We start from the raw sequence: 18,345 nt of genomic DNA, 5'->3' as shown, positions 1-18,345 counted from the left end.
GTTTAAAGGAGTCCCAGACAGCCAATGGGGAAGCAGAATGGTCATTCTCTGCAAAGTACACCCTCCATTTGTTCATAATTTCATTATCTTCTGGCAGTAGAGAGAGCCAGAATGTGTTTAAGCGCCAGGTGGTTTGTCAGTGGGGATAATTAAAGTAATCCAGTAAGGGCTATGGTCTGATAGAAGCCTAGGGCTGAAGGCTGCTTCTAGTAATCTCGGTTTGAATGTGGGGGATAGCAAGATAAAATCTATGCAAGATGTGGAGTTGAGTGGACCAGAAGCAGGAATAAGTCTGGGCGTGTGGGAACTTGTATCTCCATGTGTCTACCAATCCGTGTAGATTGCGGTGATGGTTAGAGCCTGTCTAGGGTGGGATTTAGTGTGGTATTAAAATCTCCCAGCCAATCTGCCTGTATCATGGGGAGGTGGGCCATAAATGAAAATCCCTCCATGATAATAGAAGTGCAGAGCGGGGAAGGAACGTAGAGGGCTAGCAAGAAAAGGGGCTCCCCATACAGTTTGGTAGATAGAAATACAGCACCCCTGAGGGTCAGTGGATACCTCACACAGATGGAAATGCACTGACTTTGCAACAAGGACTGAGACTCCCCGAGCATGGGATGTGTGGGTTGAATAAAAGGCCCAACCAATCCATTGATGTCGGAGAGCCAGATGCAGCCTTCCCTCTACGTGTGTGTCAACCAGCACCACCACATATGCACGCTGCTGGTTAAGGAATGCTAGGGCTGCTGAGCGTTTAATCTTGTCGCGCAGGCCTCTCACATTCCAAGTAAGACATTTTATACATGCCATAAGCTAAGTTGTGAATAATAACGTATTACAGTTGTACTTAATATTCATTTTCCTACAAACAGGTCTGCCGGGTCTCCATAACCTGGACATTGCAATAAGAGTAGTAAGCTTGAAAGAGTACAAATAGAACAAATAATGAATAAGCAATGCTGATTTACCTGTATGGGGAGCATGTCAGACATTTTTACTCAGTAAAAGAAGAACAAACGCCCCCCCCCCCCACTCCGCCCTACACCCTTCCCAACTGGTTTGGGCATAATCCCATAACAGAGTGTGAATGTTAACTAAGAAAAAAATACAGTAGCTCACCCAACAAGTGAACACCAAGGTGTCCTCTATCACTAAATTTAATGACCAACATTGGGCCATTTAAGAAAGCTGTCCAGAAACACTAGCCCATTTTGGGACAAGAAAAAAGCTCTGGGTAGAGTTCTCCCAAAAAAACCAATGTAGTATTTAGACGAGCCACCAATGTTAAAGTGGTTGTAAACCCTTACAAACCACTTTGACCTACAGGTAAGCCTAGATTAAGGCTTACCTGTAGGTCTAAGAAATATCTCCTAAACCTATACGGTTTAGGAGATATTTGCCCGAAGACGGGCACCGCTGTCTATGGCGCATGCGCCGTAGACAGTGGCGCGCAGGCGCACTGAGCGTGGCATCCTTGATAACGAAGATGGTGCACAATGCCGCGCGTCTCGGCTCCCGTGCACATGCGCGGGAGTGACGTCATCGTGGTTTAGCCGAATGACAGCAGCGGAGCTGTGAGACCCACCGAGAACATGGATGCGGCGGACTACAGGGGACAGCGGTGATTTCGCTGGCTCCTGTGTCAGGTAAGTGACACATAATGGATTACTATGCGATGCATAGTAGTCTATTATGCTTTGCCTTTGCAGGGAATGAAAGAGGAAGTAAACTCATCAGGGTTTACTTCCTCTTTAAGTCTTATTGCACCCAGCCGCATCAGAAATAAATGAGTTTTTGATATGATTGGCTGCTATAATTGTAAACATAGTAGATGTAAGGCATGTAGGTACATGTCTCATGGTCAGAAAACCTTTATGCGTAGGGATGAACATACGTTTCACATTAAACAATTCATTTGCTGCAGCACCCAATTTCTGATATGGGTTGGGGTGTTCTTGCAGGTACCTGTATGTAGGCAGGACAGTGTGAACAGTGCGTACTCCCTTATGGGAGCTTCAGAGATTTATATATAAGAAAAGATGAGCATAGTGTTCCGTGTCATTTTAAACAGGTACTTGGGTGTAGTACACATGGCACTCTTTGGGGAATAAAAACTATACATACATACCCATGACACTTCCGGAAGGATAAAGGTTTACTCGTTTATGTCAGCGTGAGTTCTCCTGGATCTGATTTGTTTATTGTTGCTCTCTGAGTGTGTATAATCACACAAAAAAGCATTGTGATAGTAAATGGAATTGCTCCTTTTCTTGGGGGGATTTTCAGCCAGGTGACCCCAGGAAATGATAGGCTTATTATAGGGTAATTCTAGTCCAATCTTGGTCATAAATAACTTGTGCCTTTATAGTGAATATGAGTGGCCCAGTTTCCACCAGGCGAGGCGTAGCTGGTGCAGTCGGTCTTGGAATGGATTTTTTGGTTTGACTGCACCAAAAGCCCACCTCCCTGCTCTACACACATCTCCTCCAGGTTTCATCTCCTGAGTTGTCCAGGCTCTGTCAGCAATGGGGCCAGGATGTTCCAGAGCTGGACTCCGAGGACTGGGAGAATATATTGGACCTCCCATTTAAAATACTGGTTTCCTTGAGAGATCACCTCATTCAATACAAGATTGTTCATAGAGTATATCTCACTCCCGCTCGAGTGCACAGAATTAGGTCTTTCCTCTTCCCGGAGTGCTGGCGTTGTGACCATGCTCCGGGGGGACTACATTCACATCTTTTGGTCCTGCCCGGTAATTTCAGTTTTTTTTATCACAAATCCTGATGGAGGTGAATGAACTACTAAGTATCTCTATTGTCCCATCCCCAAGAATAGGCCTGTTGGGACGGACTGGTGGAGTACCTGGTGCCCAGGGTGGCAGAGAGAACCCTGTTGGGTCTCTTGCTGTTCTATGCCAGGAAATCCATCGTCCTATGCTGGAAGAGGAAAACTCCTCCCTCTATAGGGCTATGGAAAATACTTGTCAATAATGTGATACCCCTATACAAAGATACCTATATTCATAGAGGCTGTCCGAAAAAATATGACAGGGTCTGGTCTAAGTGGTTGGCGGAGCCCTCCACTGCTGCAGCAGACTAGGAGGTCTCTCGCTATCGGTTTACCTCCCTTGAAGTCTTGATAAACCAACCCTTGCCAGCACAGTAGCTTAGGTGAGCCTGTCAACTATCAACCTATCCCTGGAGTGTGAGTCAGGCTTACACATGAATGATGGTATATTATGGTAGTCGCAAATAATATAACATATCTTGGTTCCGTTATGCTGCCTTGCAACCCCTGATGTTAGCCAGATGTTGGCTGTACTGTTTTATGTTTGTTTTGTCTATGTGTTTGCTAAAAACTAAATAAAAAGATTAAAAAAAAATAAATAAAAATATGCAGGAGCTTCTTTGGCACATTTGTCATGTGTGGGCAGCCCATTGAATTAAATGGGTTGTCCCATGCGTGGAAACGCAGCAAAAACATACCAGCGGTATTATGCTTTTTGCTATGCAGAGTGTGAATGGGGCCTTACAGTCAAAGACCAGTAATTTATTACCTTGGACTGAATTTTCTATCTTTTGAACATCTTGTGCTTCTTGGAGGGAATGTGGTCAGGTGGGGCATATCAACCAGATAGGAAGGCATAGTACCCTGCTGAGCAAATTATCTTACCTCTAGTTAGGTACAGCTCAATGTCTTACATACAGTGCCTTGCGAAAGTATTCAGCCCCCTTGAACTTTTCAACCTTTTTCCACATTTTAGGCTTCAAACATAAAGATATAAAATTTTAATTTTTTGTGAAGAATCACCAACAAGTGGGACACAATTGTGAAGTGGAACGAAATCTATTGGATAATTTAAACTTTTTTAGCAAATAAAAAACTGAAAAGTGGTGCGTGCAAAATTATTCGGCCCCTTTACTTTCAGTGCAGCAAACTCACTCCAGAAGTTCAGCGAGGATCTCTGAATGATCCAATGTTGTCCTAAATGACTGATGGTGATAAATAGAATCCACCTGTATGTAATCAAGTCTCTGTATAAATGCACCTGCTCTGTGATAGTCTCAGGGTTCTGTTGAAAGCGCAGAGACCATCATGAAGACCAAGGAACACACCAGGCAGGTCCGCAATACTGTTGTGGAAAAGTTTAAAGCTGGATTTGGATACAAAAAGATTTCCCAAGCTTTAAACATCCCAAGGAGCACTGTGCAAGCGATCATTTTGAAATGGAAGGAGTATCAGACCACTGCAAATCTACCAAGACCTGGACTTCCCTCTAAACTTTCAGCTTAGACAAGGAGAAGACTGATCAGAGATGCAGCCAAGAGGCCCATGATCACTCTGGATAAACTGCAGAGAACTACAGATGAGGTGGGAGACAATCAGTCGTACACTGCACAAATCTGGCCTTTATGGAAGAGTGGCAAGAAGAAAGCCATTTCTCAAAGATATCCATAAAAAGTCTCATCTAAAGTTTGCCACAAGCCACCTGGGAGACACACCAAACATGTGGAAGAAGGTGCTCTGGTCAGATGAAACCAAAATCTAACTTTTTGCCCACAATGCAAAACGATATGTTTGGCGTAAAAGCAACACAGCTCATCACCCTCAACACACCATCCCCACTGTCAAACATGGTGGTGGCAGCATCATGGTTTGGGCCTGCTTTTCTTCAGCAGGGACAGGGAAGATGGTTAAAATTGAGGGGAAAATGGATGCAGCCAAATACAGGACCATTCTGGATGAAAACCTGTTGGAGTCTGCAAAAGACCTGAAACTGGGATGGAGATTTATCTTCCAACAAGACAATGATCCCAAACATACAGCAAAATCTACAAAGGAATGGTTCACAAATAAACGTATCCAGGTGTTAGAATGGCCAAGTCAAAGTCCAGACCTGAATCCAATCGAGAATCTGTGGAAAGAGCTGAAAACTGCTGTTCACAAACGCTCTCCATCCAACCTCACTGAGCTCGAGCTGTTTTGCGAGGAAGAATGGGCAAGAATTTCAGTCTCTCGATGTGCAAAACTGATAGACATACCCCAGGCGACTTGCAGCTGTAATCGCAGCAAAAGGTGGCTCTACAAAGTATTAACGCAAGGGGGCCGAATAATTTTGCACGCCCCACTTTTCATTTTTTTTATTGGTTAAAAAAGTTTCAAAAATCCAATAGATTTCGTTCCACTTCACAATTGTGTCCCACTTGTTGGTGATTCTTCACAAAAAATAAAAATGTTATATCTTTATGTTTGAAGCCTGAAATGTGGCAAAAGGTTGAAAAGTTCAAGGGGGCCGAATACTTTCGCAAGGCACTGTATATAACAAGGCAAGCATTCTGGTACTTCTCTGTTGATAACAACGTGGTCTAGGCTTGAATCCTCTTAAGCCCCATACAGATTTTCTGCTGGTTTTTGTCTTCAGATTTACCAAAACCATGTAGTGCAAGGGCCTGCCTGATAGCATACAAATTGAAACTCCTAAGGTTTGACCTCATATGTTTTTGGTAAATCTGAAGACAAAAATCGGCAGAAAATTTGATAGTGTGTATGGGGCTTTAGTGTAAACCTTTTGCAAGGCTATGTAGGGTTGAGTTGCTCTAATCAAAGCTTACATATGGGGAAGACTCTCTCCCTACACCAATGTAACTTTGCTTGTGCTAGCATTGGACACTGGCACTGTCAAATGAGAGGAAACCGAGTGGGTCACATACTACTCAATACATGGAAGTACCTTTTTGGCAATCCTGGGACCAAAAGGAAAGATAATATGTACTTTGGCGAAGGGGAAGGCTTTAAAACAAGCCATTTAGTTTGTTCTGCATAGTGAAAAGGTAGGTTTAATTTAAAGAGGTAAAAAGAGCACAATTTCCTTGCCTTTGAGATTACCTGCATAGCAATCTGTGTTGTGATTGTTCTTGTCAGTAGTAGGAAACCTTTACATGTCAGCATTTGTGATGTGCTCTACTCTATGAGAAGGCCACACAGCTGCTCTGTGATGAATCACATCTGTTAGCATTTGCAATGGTGGTACTTCAGAGAGATCATACAGCTGTCTGTATTTTTATCTCACACCAAAGATGGGGCATGCTTCTTTTGGCACACCCCTGCACTTAAAAGGCTTTTGAAAAGTTTCAAATTCTGCAGAGTTCAACTTATGACCCCCACAGCAGCCGATATCCAATTGCAGTGTTAGATCTCCAAGATTTTTTTGAAAACCATATCTAAACCCAAAAACAAAAATGTAATATGCTGCTTACCAGTCCTCAGATGTGATAGTTGCATCCGTTCTTTTTTTGTCAATTAAATGACATTTTTAACAAGTATAGAAAATACCGGTGGCTTTTGCCATAAATGCAGTGTCCTTGTCACTTCACTGATCTGAAAGGACAAAAAAAAGAACTTATCCTCCTTTTACTAATCTCATCAATCCACCATGTAGTGGAGAACAAATAGTCTAGCCTGCGTGACACACTCCATTGATTGTAGGAGTGAGTGTAGCTACCCAGGAACATGACATTTGTTATAAACAGGCTTAACCGCTTTTCTCCTGCCAGTAAATGGGCCCTTCTGAGTCCTGTCCCTGAGCTACTTACTATATCGAAAAATAAAATAAGACATATGTTTTTTTGCCTTAATGGCTACTTTAAATCACATTGCTAATTGCATACTGAAATCTGCACTTAAAACTGTAATTTTGTAAATGCCTGTACATTTTGGGTGTTGTGTCAGTAAATTTCAATCTAGTAGGTTGGCAACACTGGCTAACAGGTTAAAATAAAGGAAAATAAGACTGATAGCCCTATTTGAGACCTTTTGCATGAAGTACCCTCAAGGGGAGGTCTTTCTATACCTCCAAGTTAAACACTTCCTCCAATCACAAGTGCCTGAGAAGCTTGACTTGTCTTTTCTCACAACATATCAGAGAGTCTTGCTCTTGCTAAACAATCCACGGTTGTCTATTTTATTGTACTGTTTTCTCTTTTTTATGCTTTTAAAAGGGAGGAAGAACTGGGTGGGTATATGGCAGCAGAGGATTGGAATCAGATTTGGTTTAACACAGCACATGTCCTTCTTTTGTCCTTTTCGCATTTCCCATTCTATTCCAGCCTACTCTCTTATGTTTTTGCAACTGTCAGGCGGTAGGTTCTATATCTGGTGGAACATTTAAAAGGGATATGTGCAGCGCTAATGTGCAAAATATCTGTATAACTACAGAATGATCAGGTGTATGCATCAACCAGTGAAAATGAAAAACAAAAATGAAAAAATCATAAATCTACAAAGTACCACAAAATATTATAAACGCAAATATTAAAATATGAATCTCAGACTGATATGTGAATAAACCGTGATCTAGATTCAACTCATGTGACAAAAGTGGAATGACCACAAAAGGAGAGAAAGTGAATAGAAAAACAAATCAAAATGAGTCAACATAGGGGACAAAGACTAATGTTGAAATGGAATCAAAAAAAGGAGGGCAAGTCCTTATGGTTCAGCAAGGATCATGTATGTAGAGGAGACGACCACCAACAACTTTGAAAATGCTTACCGGAACGTGTGGTCTCAATGAGGCATATGCTCAATGAGTCAACGAGGCTTGAGGTGTATATACACCAATAAGATGCCAGTGTCCATCCACCAGTAGATGGCGTATAACCCTTGAGGCTGGGAAGTTCCGTCTTATTGGTGTATGTACACCTCAAGCTTTGTCGACTCTTTGGGCATATGCCTTATTCAGTCCACACGTTCTGGTAAGCCTTTTAAAAGTTGGTGGTGGTTGTCTCCTCTACACATGGGATCACTATGTGATCCTTGCTAAACCATAAGGACTTAAGGACCCTCTCTTTTTGGATTCCATTTCAACAATTATTTTTTCTTTATCACGGGACACAGAGCAACCATAATAATGTCTATATGGGTTATACACCATCTACTGGTGGATGGACACTGGCAGATAGTCAAACAGGAAGTCCACCCCTATATAACCCCTCCTACACAGGAAGGACCTGTTTTGTTTCGCCAGTGTCTGTAAGGTGGAATGGTCACTGATGTGATACATTTGCTCTTGGAGCATACTTGGAGGTCTGGACGGTTCTATTTAAAATCATGGACTTCAATCAGATCCATTCAAAAAAGCTATCAGCCAAAATGGATGGGACCCGAGCCTCATTGGAAGGAGAGAAGATTCTTCAAGGTTCGCCTGTAATGGAGCCTTATGGTGCTGGACCCTGCGTAATGGGCCGGCAGCTGACTCAGCCTTTTAGCGGGCCTCTGGGAGACTGAGCCAGATGTTCTCTCTCCCTCCACAGTCTAGCACTCCAGTGAGCACTGGAGGGGCAGAGCAGAGAGCTGCTTATTGACCGTTACGACCCTCTGCGAAAACTGAGCTCAGTTCTCAGTGCAGAGCTGATGCTCACCTAAGTGAGTATTCTTCTTTTTTTTTTTTTTTTTTTACCTCCCTGGTGAAGAGATAAATGTAGGATAGAGCAAATATTTGCAGATCTGACACTGCTGTGAACTACACTACAGAAAATGTATACCTAGGATGGTAGAACTCCCTGAATATTTATGCTATTGTTCATCTACCCTAAAATAGACAGTGCCTGTGGAGTATATTTCCTACTGTATATAAGGGAAGTCAGAGGGTCTTAGAGACCATGCATAGTAATGTTTTTCTTTGCTTACATTTTACAGGGAGACAGTGTTCACAAATCTGTTTTCATCATATTCTTCCAAGGAGATCAGCTGAAGAACAGAGTGAAGAAGATCTGTGAGGGGTAAGCCTCAGTGTGTAATGGCATTTCTTCCCTGACGACCCACATGATCCAGTATATCACAAAATGAAAATGTATTGTACTGTAGCATTCTGTGCAGCAAGTCAGGCCTTTTTCATATGTTAGGCCCTTTTTACCTTGGGGTATACCTTTTTTACCTCACTTATTCATCATATCTATTTTAAACCGATACCAGCTGTTCTATTTGATTATACAGTATGGTTATATGCAGTGCTCCACTCACACAGACCTACACACTAGTTAGCACTGAGTGTTAGTCCCCCCTCCTGCACCATCATGACCATCATGCCTTCTGCATATCAAATGTAAACCTGACACATTGGAATAGAAAAAGCTGAGAAATTTGCAAGTTTTGAAAAGTTGAGAATGTTTAGAGTGGCCGGTTATAGTTTACTGCCTCGTAGATGTCTTGTTGATGTTCCTGTGAATGCTAAACATTCACATAGATAAAGAACTGTCTCGTGAACAGTATTGAATAATAGGGGGAATTTGGGACTTTAAATGAAGCATTTGGTAGGTGTCTCCATCCCTGGTTCAGGGTGACACCACTCCGGTCCTGAGGAGCTGCGGGCAGGAGTTTTTAGGCGATGCTGCTGCTTCGGCCTAGTCCGTGAGGCCGGACGCCCCGTGCTAGGCCGAAGCCGCGGCCTCGCCTTAAAACTCCTGCTTGCAGATCCCCAGGACCGGCACTGACACCGCACCAGTTCTGAGGAGCTGCGGGCAGGAGTTTTTAGAGGAGGCTGCGGCTTCGGCCTAGTCAGAGAGGCCGGACGCTGCGGACTAGGCCGAAAGCTGCGGTCTCACCTAAAAACTCCTGCCCGCAGCTCTTCAGGACCAGTCCGCTGTCCACCAAAACACGATTCAAAGCGTGAATCAAATTTTTTTTTTTTTTTTTTTTTTTTTTTTAGAAAAACGCCCAGCTCTAGCATCTACTGTAAATGTGTATTTAAACCCAAGAACAAAAATGTAATTTATTGCAATTTAGCAGTCTTTACATGCAGTGAATGTATTCATTTTCAGTCTATTTTCCGCCTTTTATGTTTACCTAATAATAATGCAAGTCCAGCTACCTTTACTAGGGTGACAACCAATAATGGCCGCCCCCCCAAAGTTCATATTCATAGAACGATTTATTTTTAAATAAATTAAACCATGACTAACATTTTTTAACATCTTAAACGTTAGTCATATTATAATTTTATTTAAAAAGAAATTGTTCCACTGTGCAGAGCTGTCTATTAGCACCATCATTTTTTTAACAAGCACGTGATTAGAGCCTGAGGCTCTAATTGGCTTGTTTAACGTTGTCCTCGGGGTGCAGAGCACTGCCCCGAGTCCTCCCACTTTTGATTTTAGCAAATCAAAATTCGCCATCACGTCACTTCCAGTTTCTTGTCCTGGAAGATTTGGAACATGGAAGCTGCTGGGTATCAGGGGAGCCCTGACAGCCCAGGCAGGGGGCTCTCGCTTGCAGGTAAGCACCTGGGAGGGGTTTGTTTGCCCCCTCCCCCCAAATTTTTTATCACCAGCTGCCATTAGTCACAATGCTGATTTTCTGTACTGTATCTGTGGATGAGCAGCATTGTCACCCTAGAACAGGATGATGGAAAAACCCTCCTCTCCTTAATAACCTATGAGTGAGGTGCTTTGTTGTCCTTCCACATAGTTGGGAACAATGCTAACTGTGTAGCTGAGAGCACAGGACGTTGACTTACAGGATTTCTGGCAGGAACAACTGGTATTTTTGCTCAAATCAAACAAATGTAACAATCATTTCAATTTAATTCTTAACAGACCAAAAGGAAGCAAATCAAAGACTTTATTGTTAGGATTGAGTCATAGTGATTCCAGCAATATGTAGCCCAGTAAGTGATTTGACTTTTTGAAACTAGTGTAAATATTGCCAGCTTTACTAGCTATACCTACAGTGCTGTGAAAAAGTATTTGCCTGATTTTTTATATTTTTTTGCACATTTGTCACACTTAATGATTCAGATGATCAAACAAATTTCAATATTACACCAAGATAACCTGAGTAAATACAAAATTCAGTTTTTAAATGATGATTTCATTTATTAACAACTTACCGACGGCCCTATAGCAGTTTTACTGCTAAAGGGCGGCCGCTGTGCACAGGATCATGTGTGTGTGTGTGTGTGTGTGTGTGTGTGTGTGTGTATGTATGTATATGTATATGTGATCCTGCACTTCAGGGTAGGGAGGACGAATGCACACCCCCAGTGACTTGCTCCCACTGTGATTACACAGAGCAGGTGATCCTGCACTTCAGGGTAGGGAGTGCAAATGCGTGCCCCTGGTGGCTCGCTCCCACTGTGATTTACACACAGCATATGCCAATCATCAGGTGCCGCGGACTTCTTGTCCCCTGTCACCAGCTGAACATCAGCCACAGAGACAGAACTGCAATCTATCTATGTAAACATGGCAGATTGCTATGGCATGGATCCTGGGTCTCTGCAAAGCAGGGACTAGCATCCATGTCTTCCCCTAGTAAAAGCAACTCCGAACTGTAGTAAAACACAGGCTACCTGCACAGTTAACCCTTTGATTGTGTCAGTACAGTGACCATGCATATTTTTAGCACCGATCACAGTATTAGTGTTACTGGTTGCCACAAAGTGTCAGAATGGTCTACCGCAATATAACAGCCCACTATGTTGCTGATCGTCTCCATTACTAGTAAGAAAATAAATGAAATATCCCATAGTTTGTAGATGCTCTAACTTTTGCACAAACCAATCAATATACACTTATTGGGATTTTCTTTTTTACCAAAATATGTAGCAGAATACATATTGACCAAAATTGATGAAGAACTTGGATGTTAAAAAAATGTATTAGATATGTTTTATAGTAGAAAGTCATACTACTGTGCAATTGTCAGTTAAAGTAACACAGTTTCGTATTGCAGAAAATGGCCTGGTCAGGAGGGGGGGGGGGGTAAATCTTCCGTAGGTCAAGTGGTTAAGGGAGAAAAGCTGTCCAAACCTGCCTGGCCCTATGTGAAAAAAAAGTTATTGGGCTCCCCCTTTGTTAAATCATGAATGAACTGTGATTAACCACTTTTTTTTTTTTTTTTTTGGAAAGCCGAGTTAAATTTCACTTGCTACACCCAGACCTGATTACTGCCTGACCTGTTGAATCAAAAAATCACTTAAATAGAAGCTGTCTAAGTGAAGCACGCTAAAATAGCTCAAAAAGCAACGCATCATGACGCAATCTAGAGAAATCCAAGAACAGATGACAAAAGAATTGTCTAGAAAGGGTTACAAAGCAATTTCTAAGGCTGTGGGACTCTAGCAAACCACAGTGAGAGCAATTATTCGCAAATGGAGAAAACTTGGAACAGTGGTAAACCTTCCCAGCAATGGCCACCTAACAAAATTACTCCAAGAACATGACAACTTGTCCAGGAGGTCATAAAAGAGCCCAGAACAACATCTAAAGGACTGCAGGCCTCACTTGCCTCAGTTAAGTTCAGTGTTCATAAATTCAACAATAAGAAAGAGACTGGGCAAAAATGGCATCCATTTGAAAGTTTCAAGGTGAAAGCCACTGGTGACCAAAAAGAACACAAAGGCTTATCTCACATTTGGCAAAAAACATCTTGATTATCCCCAAGACTTTTGGGCAAATTTTTTGTGGACTGATGAGACAAAAGTTTAACTTTTTGGAAGGTGTGCGTCCCGTTACATCTGGCATAAAACGAACACAGCATTTCATTAAAAACATCATACCAACAGTCAAACATGGCGGTGGTAATGTGATGGTCCGGGGCTGCCTTTCAGCTTCAGGACCTGGACAACTTACCATAATTGGTGGAACTCTGTGCTCTACTAGAAAATCCTGAAGGAGAATGTCTGCACTTGCAGGGGATTTAGAGGACAATTACTTTTTTCACATAGGGCCAGGCAGGTTTAGACAGTTTATTTCCCTTAATAAATGAAACCATTTTGCATTTACTCAGGTTATCTTTGTGTAATATTAAAATGTATTTGATGATCAGAATCATTAAGTGTGACAAATATGCAAAAAAAAAAAAATACCAATTTAGGAAGGGGGTAAATACATTTTTCACAGCACTGTATGTAGTTGGAAGCAATTACACAACAGCTCTAGCACTCTAGAGCTAGATACAATTCAGTAAAGAAAATAATCATAAAGATTTGTAGCTGCAGCAGATCTCTTCTTAAATATTGTTGTTTTGCCTACAAGCCTCAGACAATCATATAAGGAAAACGACTGGCCATCCTAATTCTCTTAGTGTGTGCATTATGCTAGATTTGAACCGTTTCATATCTAGTTCGTTAAGCTAATACTTGGAAAAAATCTTGCTCTTCATGTAGTCAAACAATATTATAGGAAAATTATACTTTACGCATAGCTTCCCTTGCTTTCATTTCTTTTTTAATTCAGTCTTTGATATATAAATATCTATTCTTGTGTTTTGGGATACTTTGTAAATGAATACATCCCTTTTTATTTCCACAGGTTCCGTGCGTCTCTCTATCCTTGTCCAGAGACCCCTCAGGAGCGCAAAGAAATGGCTGCTGGTGTAAACACAAGGATTGATGATCTGCAAATGGTACGGCATTGAGAGTTTTCTTACTAAAGTATTTATCTTCATTTTGCCTGGGAAACCTTTATAAGCCCAATTTTGTTAAAGGGTAAGCTTACCCAAAAGTAATATTTTACTTAGTCTTGGAGCCTGCTCAGCCCCTTGCTTATCGTTTGTCATGAATTTTCCAATGAGATTTGGACTGTTATGGGAGTTATGAGTGTTCCCACCCACTATTGCATTTTATTTATAATATAAAAAAAAAAGAACATGCATAGTGGGACACCCTAATAATAGACACCTGCCCACTAAATCCTTCACCTGCAAGATGTAGCAGGTGTAATAATAAGTGCCAAAACTTCTGGAGGTTAGTGCATCTGATCTCAGGAGATGTTAAGTGCCACTAGAAATGCAAAGCAGGTATTATATTAGTTTGTTATCTTAAGCAATTTCAAAGTTATTGCAGAATAAACAGTATGTGAAATATAAAATTGCTCTGGTAAAGGTACAAAAGCTGAAATAGTTCAATAAGGCTGCATTTGAGGTTTAGGCTTATAGTATTCTACAGCAAAGTTCATCTTTCTTCTTTTGCAATGCCAAGGTTCTCAATCAAACAGAAGACCATCGCCAGCGTGTCCTCCAGGCTGCAGCGAAAACAATCCGAGTATGGTTCATCAAAGTACGGAAAATGAAAGCTATTTACCATACTTTGAACCTCTGTAACATTGATGTGACACAGAAGTGTCTGATTGCAGAAGTATGGTGCCCAGTGGCTGATTTGGATTCCATTCAATTCGCTCTTAGGAGAGGGACAGTAAGTATACATTTGTTACCCATTCACGTAACATCCTATATAGATGGGGATTATGCTTGGATGTTGTTTTTTTTTGCAAGAGTTAATTTAATGTGATTAGCATTATAAAAGAAATCTATCTTTCTTTTAGGAACACAGTGGATCAACTGTCCCTTCCATCCTCAATAGGATGCAAACTAATCAGACTCCACCAACCTACAATAAGACAAACAAGTTCACATATGGCTTCCAAAACCTGGTAGATGCCTATGGTATTGGCACTTACCGAGAAATAAACCCAGGTAATTCCATTCTTACTTAAAAGAACATTAATGACTAGAAATGATTGTACTTTTCTGCCTGCAGGGTAGGTAGATGGGGTATATTTACTAGCATTATTCTCTTTTCAGCTCCATATACAATTATTACTTTCCCGTTCTTGTTTGCTGTAATGTTTGGTGACTTTGGTCATGGCATATTGATGACACTGTTTGGAGTATGGATGGTCGTGAGGGAAAGTCGGATTCTGTCCCAAAAATCTGACAATGAGGTAAGATTTACTCACCTACTCAGCAATGTTTTCACTTTGTATGTCTAGAGAACCAAGACCTCTCTTTCAATGACCTCCGGCCCATTTAAAAGAAAGTTTGCCATCATGAGAGAAACATGTGGTCTACCCTTGCTGATTTCCAGTTGCCTTCCTGTAACCATTTTGGTTTAAGTCACTGACCCAGAGCAATAATAAAGTTAAGGTACACTGACCATTTTTTACTTTTAATAGCTGAATGCTTGTTTCACTAGCATCTATTGGGTATTCGCACAGCCGTGAAACCAGAAATTTCTAGGAAAACAGCAACAGCAGTTCACATGTTTTTATCATTACACTTGTACTTATATAAGGCAAAGAGCAACATGTTTAATGTAGTAACTTCTAAATCAGTCATCTTCCTCTTATTGTTTAGTAGTTGATGTCCGCGACCTGAGTTATTCTGGAAATGCTGCAGCATTGTATATGGAAAAACTTATTTAGGGCCCATCACCCCACTGCATTACTGTAACAGATGTGCTTGGATGCCATTCATTCTGAATGGTACATCAACACACCTTCACAATGCACCTGTAATGCACCATTGTAGTGCTTTAAGCCGGCCATTGATGGATTGAATTTTGGCTGGTTCTGCAGGGACTTGATCCATCAATCGACTTGGGTACTACCAGCATGTCAGATTTTTAGCATGTGGTTACTTCCAGCAGCTATAGCCACTAGTGGTAATCGGTGTGTTCTCCCGAAAGAGACTGCTCATCCTACACCCCCTGCCAACCACCCCTCCCTTGCTGGGAGAACACACAAGCTCTGCGAGAGGGATTCCCTCATCAACACTGACTGTGTTGATGGCTGCATCAAACAATTTTCCACAGGTTGCAGGAAAGGAAATTGCATAATCTATGGCCTACTTTAGGCAGCCCTTTCAAATAATAGGCTTCCTTAAAACAGTGCATGGTAACATGCATGTGTTGAACAAACTACACTGGTATGAAGGAGCCTTTAGTGTCCTGAAAAATATACCATTAGATGAACAGACATACCGAGCTCATTCTAAAGGACATGGTGAAAAAGGATGTTTTCATAATCTGCGATATGATATAGACACTTGGCGTTACAGGAAATTAAAAGCTTTCTAAAATGTCAAATGTTGCTGCAGACGTGGACATTGTACAGTGCATCTGGAAAGTATCACAGCACTTTACTCTTTTCACATTTTTGTTATGTTACAGCCTTATTCCAAAATGGATTCAATTCATTATTTTCCTCAAAATTCTACAAACAATACCCCATAATATCAACGTGAAAGAAGTTTGCAATCTCTGAAAATTTATAAAAAAGGAAAAAAAAAAATCCCATGTACATAAGTGGTCACACCATTCACTCACTACTTTGTTGAAGCACCACTGGCACCAATTACAGCCTCAAGTCTTTTTGAGTATGATGCTAAAAGCTTGGCACACCTATTTTTGGGCAGTTTCTCCCATTCTTCTTTGCAGGACCTCTCAAGCTCCATCAGGTTGGACGGGGAACGTCGGTGCACAGCCATTTTCAGATCTCCAGAGATGTTTAATCAAGTCCAAGTCTGGGCTCTGGCTCGGCCACTCAAGGATGTTCACAGAGTTGTCTTGTAGCCACTCCTTTGTTGTCTTGGCTGTGTGCTTAGGGTCGTTGTCCTGTTGAAAGATGAACCTTTGCCCCAGTCTGAGGTCCAGAGAGCTGTGGAGCAGGTTTGCTGCATTCATCTTTCCCCTCCATCCTGGCTAGTCTCTTAGTTCCTGCCGCTTAAAAAAAAAAACCTGCAGCATTATGCTGCCACCACCATGCTTCACTGTAGGGATGGTATTGGCCTGGTGCTGAGCGTTGCCTGGTAACCTCCAGGCACGGCGCTTGGCATTCAGACCAAAGAGTTCAATGTTTGTTTCATCAGACCAGAGAATTTTGTTTCTCATGGTCTGAGAGTCTGTCAGGTGCCCTTTGGCAAACTCCAGGTGGGCTGTCATGGGCCTTTTACTAAGGAGTGGCTTTTGTCTGGCCACTCTGCCATACAGGCCTGATTGGTGGAGTGCTGCAGAGATAGTAGTTCTTCTGGAAAGTTCTCTTCTCTCCTCAGAGAAAAGCTGGAGCTCTGTCAGAGTGACCATCAGGTTCTTGGTCACCTTCCTGACTAAAGTCTTTCCCCATGATCGCTCAGTTTGGCCGGACGGCCCGCTGTAAGAGTCTTTGTGATTCCAATTTTCGCCCATTTATGGATGATGAAGGCCACTGTGCTCATTGGAACTTCAAATGCTGCAAAAAAATTCTGTGCCTGGATACAATCCTGTCTCGGAGGTCTACAGACAATTCCTTGGACTTTATGGCTTGGTTTGTGCTTTGACATGCACTGCTAACTGTGAGACCTTATATAGACAGGTGTGTGCCTTTCCAAATCATGTCCAATCAACTGAATTTACCACAGGTGGACTTCAATCAAATTGTAGAAACATCTTCAAGTGGAGTTTCACCCACTCTGCTAATTTGTCTCCTTCCCCCCCCCCCCCCCTCACACTTGCCACCTTTGGGGGGGGGGGGGCAGTAGGAGCGCAGCGCTGCCTCATGCATGTGCAGTAGGGACCCAGTGTGAAGCCGTAAAGCTTCACTACCAAGTTGCTTCACCGGCAATGGCGGAGACAGCACCCGACAGCTGATGGAAAAATCAGCTGCAGTGCAGACATTGCTGGACTCCAGGACAGGCAAATGTCCTATTTATTAAAAGTCAGCAGCTGCAGTATGTGTAGCAGGGGTGGGCGGACCTCCGCTTTAAGGATGAACAGTGGAAACAGGATCCACCTGAGCTCAATTTTGAGTGTCATGGTAAAGGCTGTGAATTTGCAAAGATTTAAAACAAACTTCTTTCATGTTGTCATTATGGGGTAGTGTTTTTGTAGAATTTTGAGGAAAATAATGAATTTAATCCATTTTGGAATAAGGCTGTAAAACAAAAATATGTGGAAAAAGTGAAATGCTGTAAATACTTTCCGGATGCACTGTATATTCTCCACAGTGTGTTTAGGCAATAAATAAGACAGCATTGGGAAGGAGGAGATACAGACCGCTTTAAGACAAGGGTCACTATTAGTAGCAGAGAATACCAATAAATAACAGGACAAATAGTTATTCCTGACTAGTAAAGTTGCACTATTATAACAGTCTAGGATGGGGGAGGGTTTCAATTATTGCATTTGTGACTTGTTTCCCCTTTTAAATTAGAAAATGTTTTTTTTTTTTTTGTTTTTTTACGAACCTGGATTTTTCTTTTAAAGAAAACTAATGCACACCTTCAAATATACAATAAATTGAAGATAAAGATCAGATAGATTCTCTCTTGGTTTAGAAGCTTTATACTACGCTATAGCCCATCTTGCCTATCCTACTGTTTTTCTTTGCAAGTAAAGCATAAGTATTGTAATTATTCATCTCACAGGTTTGCAATGCAAACTGAAATTTACCAGTCTTCTCTGACACTGATCATTGTGATCACTGTTAGCTCGGTTGCTGTTACAATACCATAAATTAAATTGTCAATCTCCATGATAAATCATGTTATATGTGAAGAATTATGGTTTGTGTGTCATTCCTATAATCA

At 41.7% G+C, this 18,345-nt stretch overlaps 1 protein-coding gene across 6 annotated transcripts in view; it reads left to right on the top strand.

Moving 5' to 3' along the window:
- Positions 1–18,345, top strand: part of ATP6V0A1 (ATPase H+ transporting V0 subunit a1) — a 136,146-nt gene that overhangs the window by 72,671 nt on the left and 45,130 nt on the right. For all 6 annotated transcript variants that reach the window (XM_077459525.1, XM_077459524.1, XM_077459521.1 and 3 more), the window contains exons 8-12: positions 8,704–8,786; positions 13,317–13,410; positions 13,985–14,197; positions 14,328–14,478; positions 14,587–14,726. In XM_077459525.1, the coding sequence (XP_077315651.1) occupies positions 8,704–8,786; positions 13,317–13,410; positions 13,985–14,197; positions 14,328–14,478; positions 14,587–14,726 (681 nt within the window). The remainder of the gene's footprint in view (positions 1–8,703; positions 8,787–13,316; positions 13,411–13,984; positions 14,198–14,327; positions 14,479–14,586; positions 14,727–18,345) is intronic.

Source organism: Lithobates pipiens, unplaced genomic scaffold, assembly GCF_037356315.1.
Source record: "Lithobates pipiens isolate NorthernLeopardFrog02 unplaced genomic scaffold, aLitPip1_a1.2 Scaffold_28, whole genome shotgun sequence".
In the NCBI taxonomy this organism is placed as follows: domain Eukaryota; kingdom Metazoa; phylum Chordata; class Amphibia; order Anura; family Ranidae; genus Lithobates; species Lithobates pipiens.
Note: the sequence above shows the minus strand (reverse complement) of the source record. Positions and strands in the feature narration are given on the sequence as shown.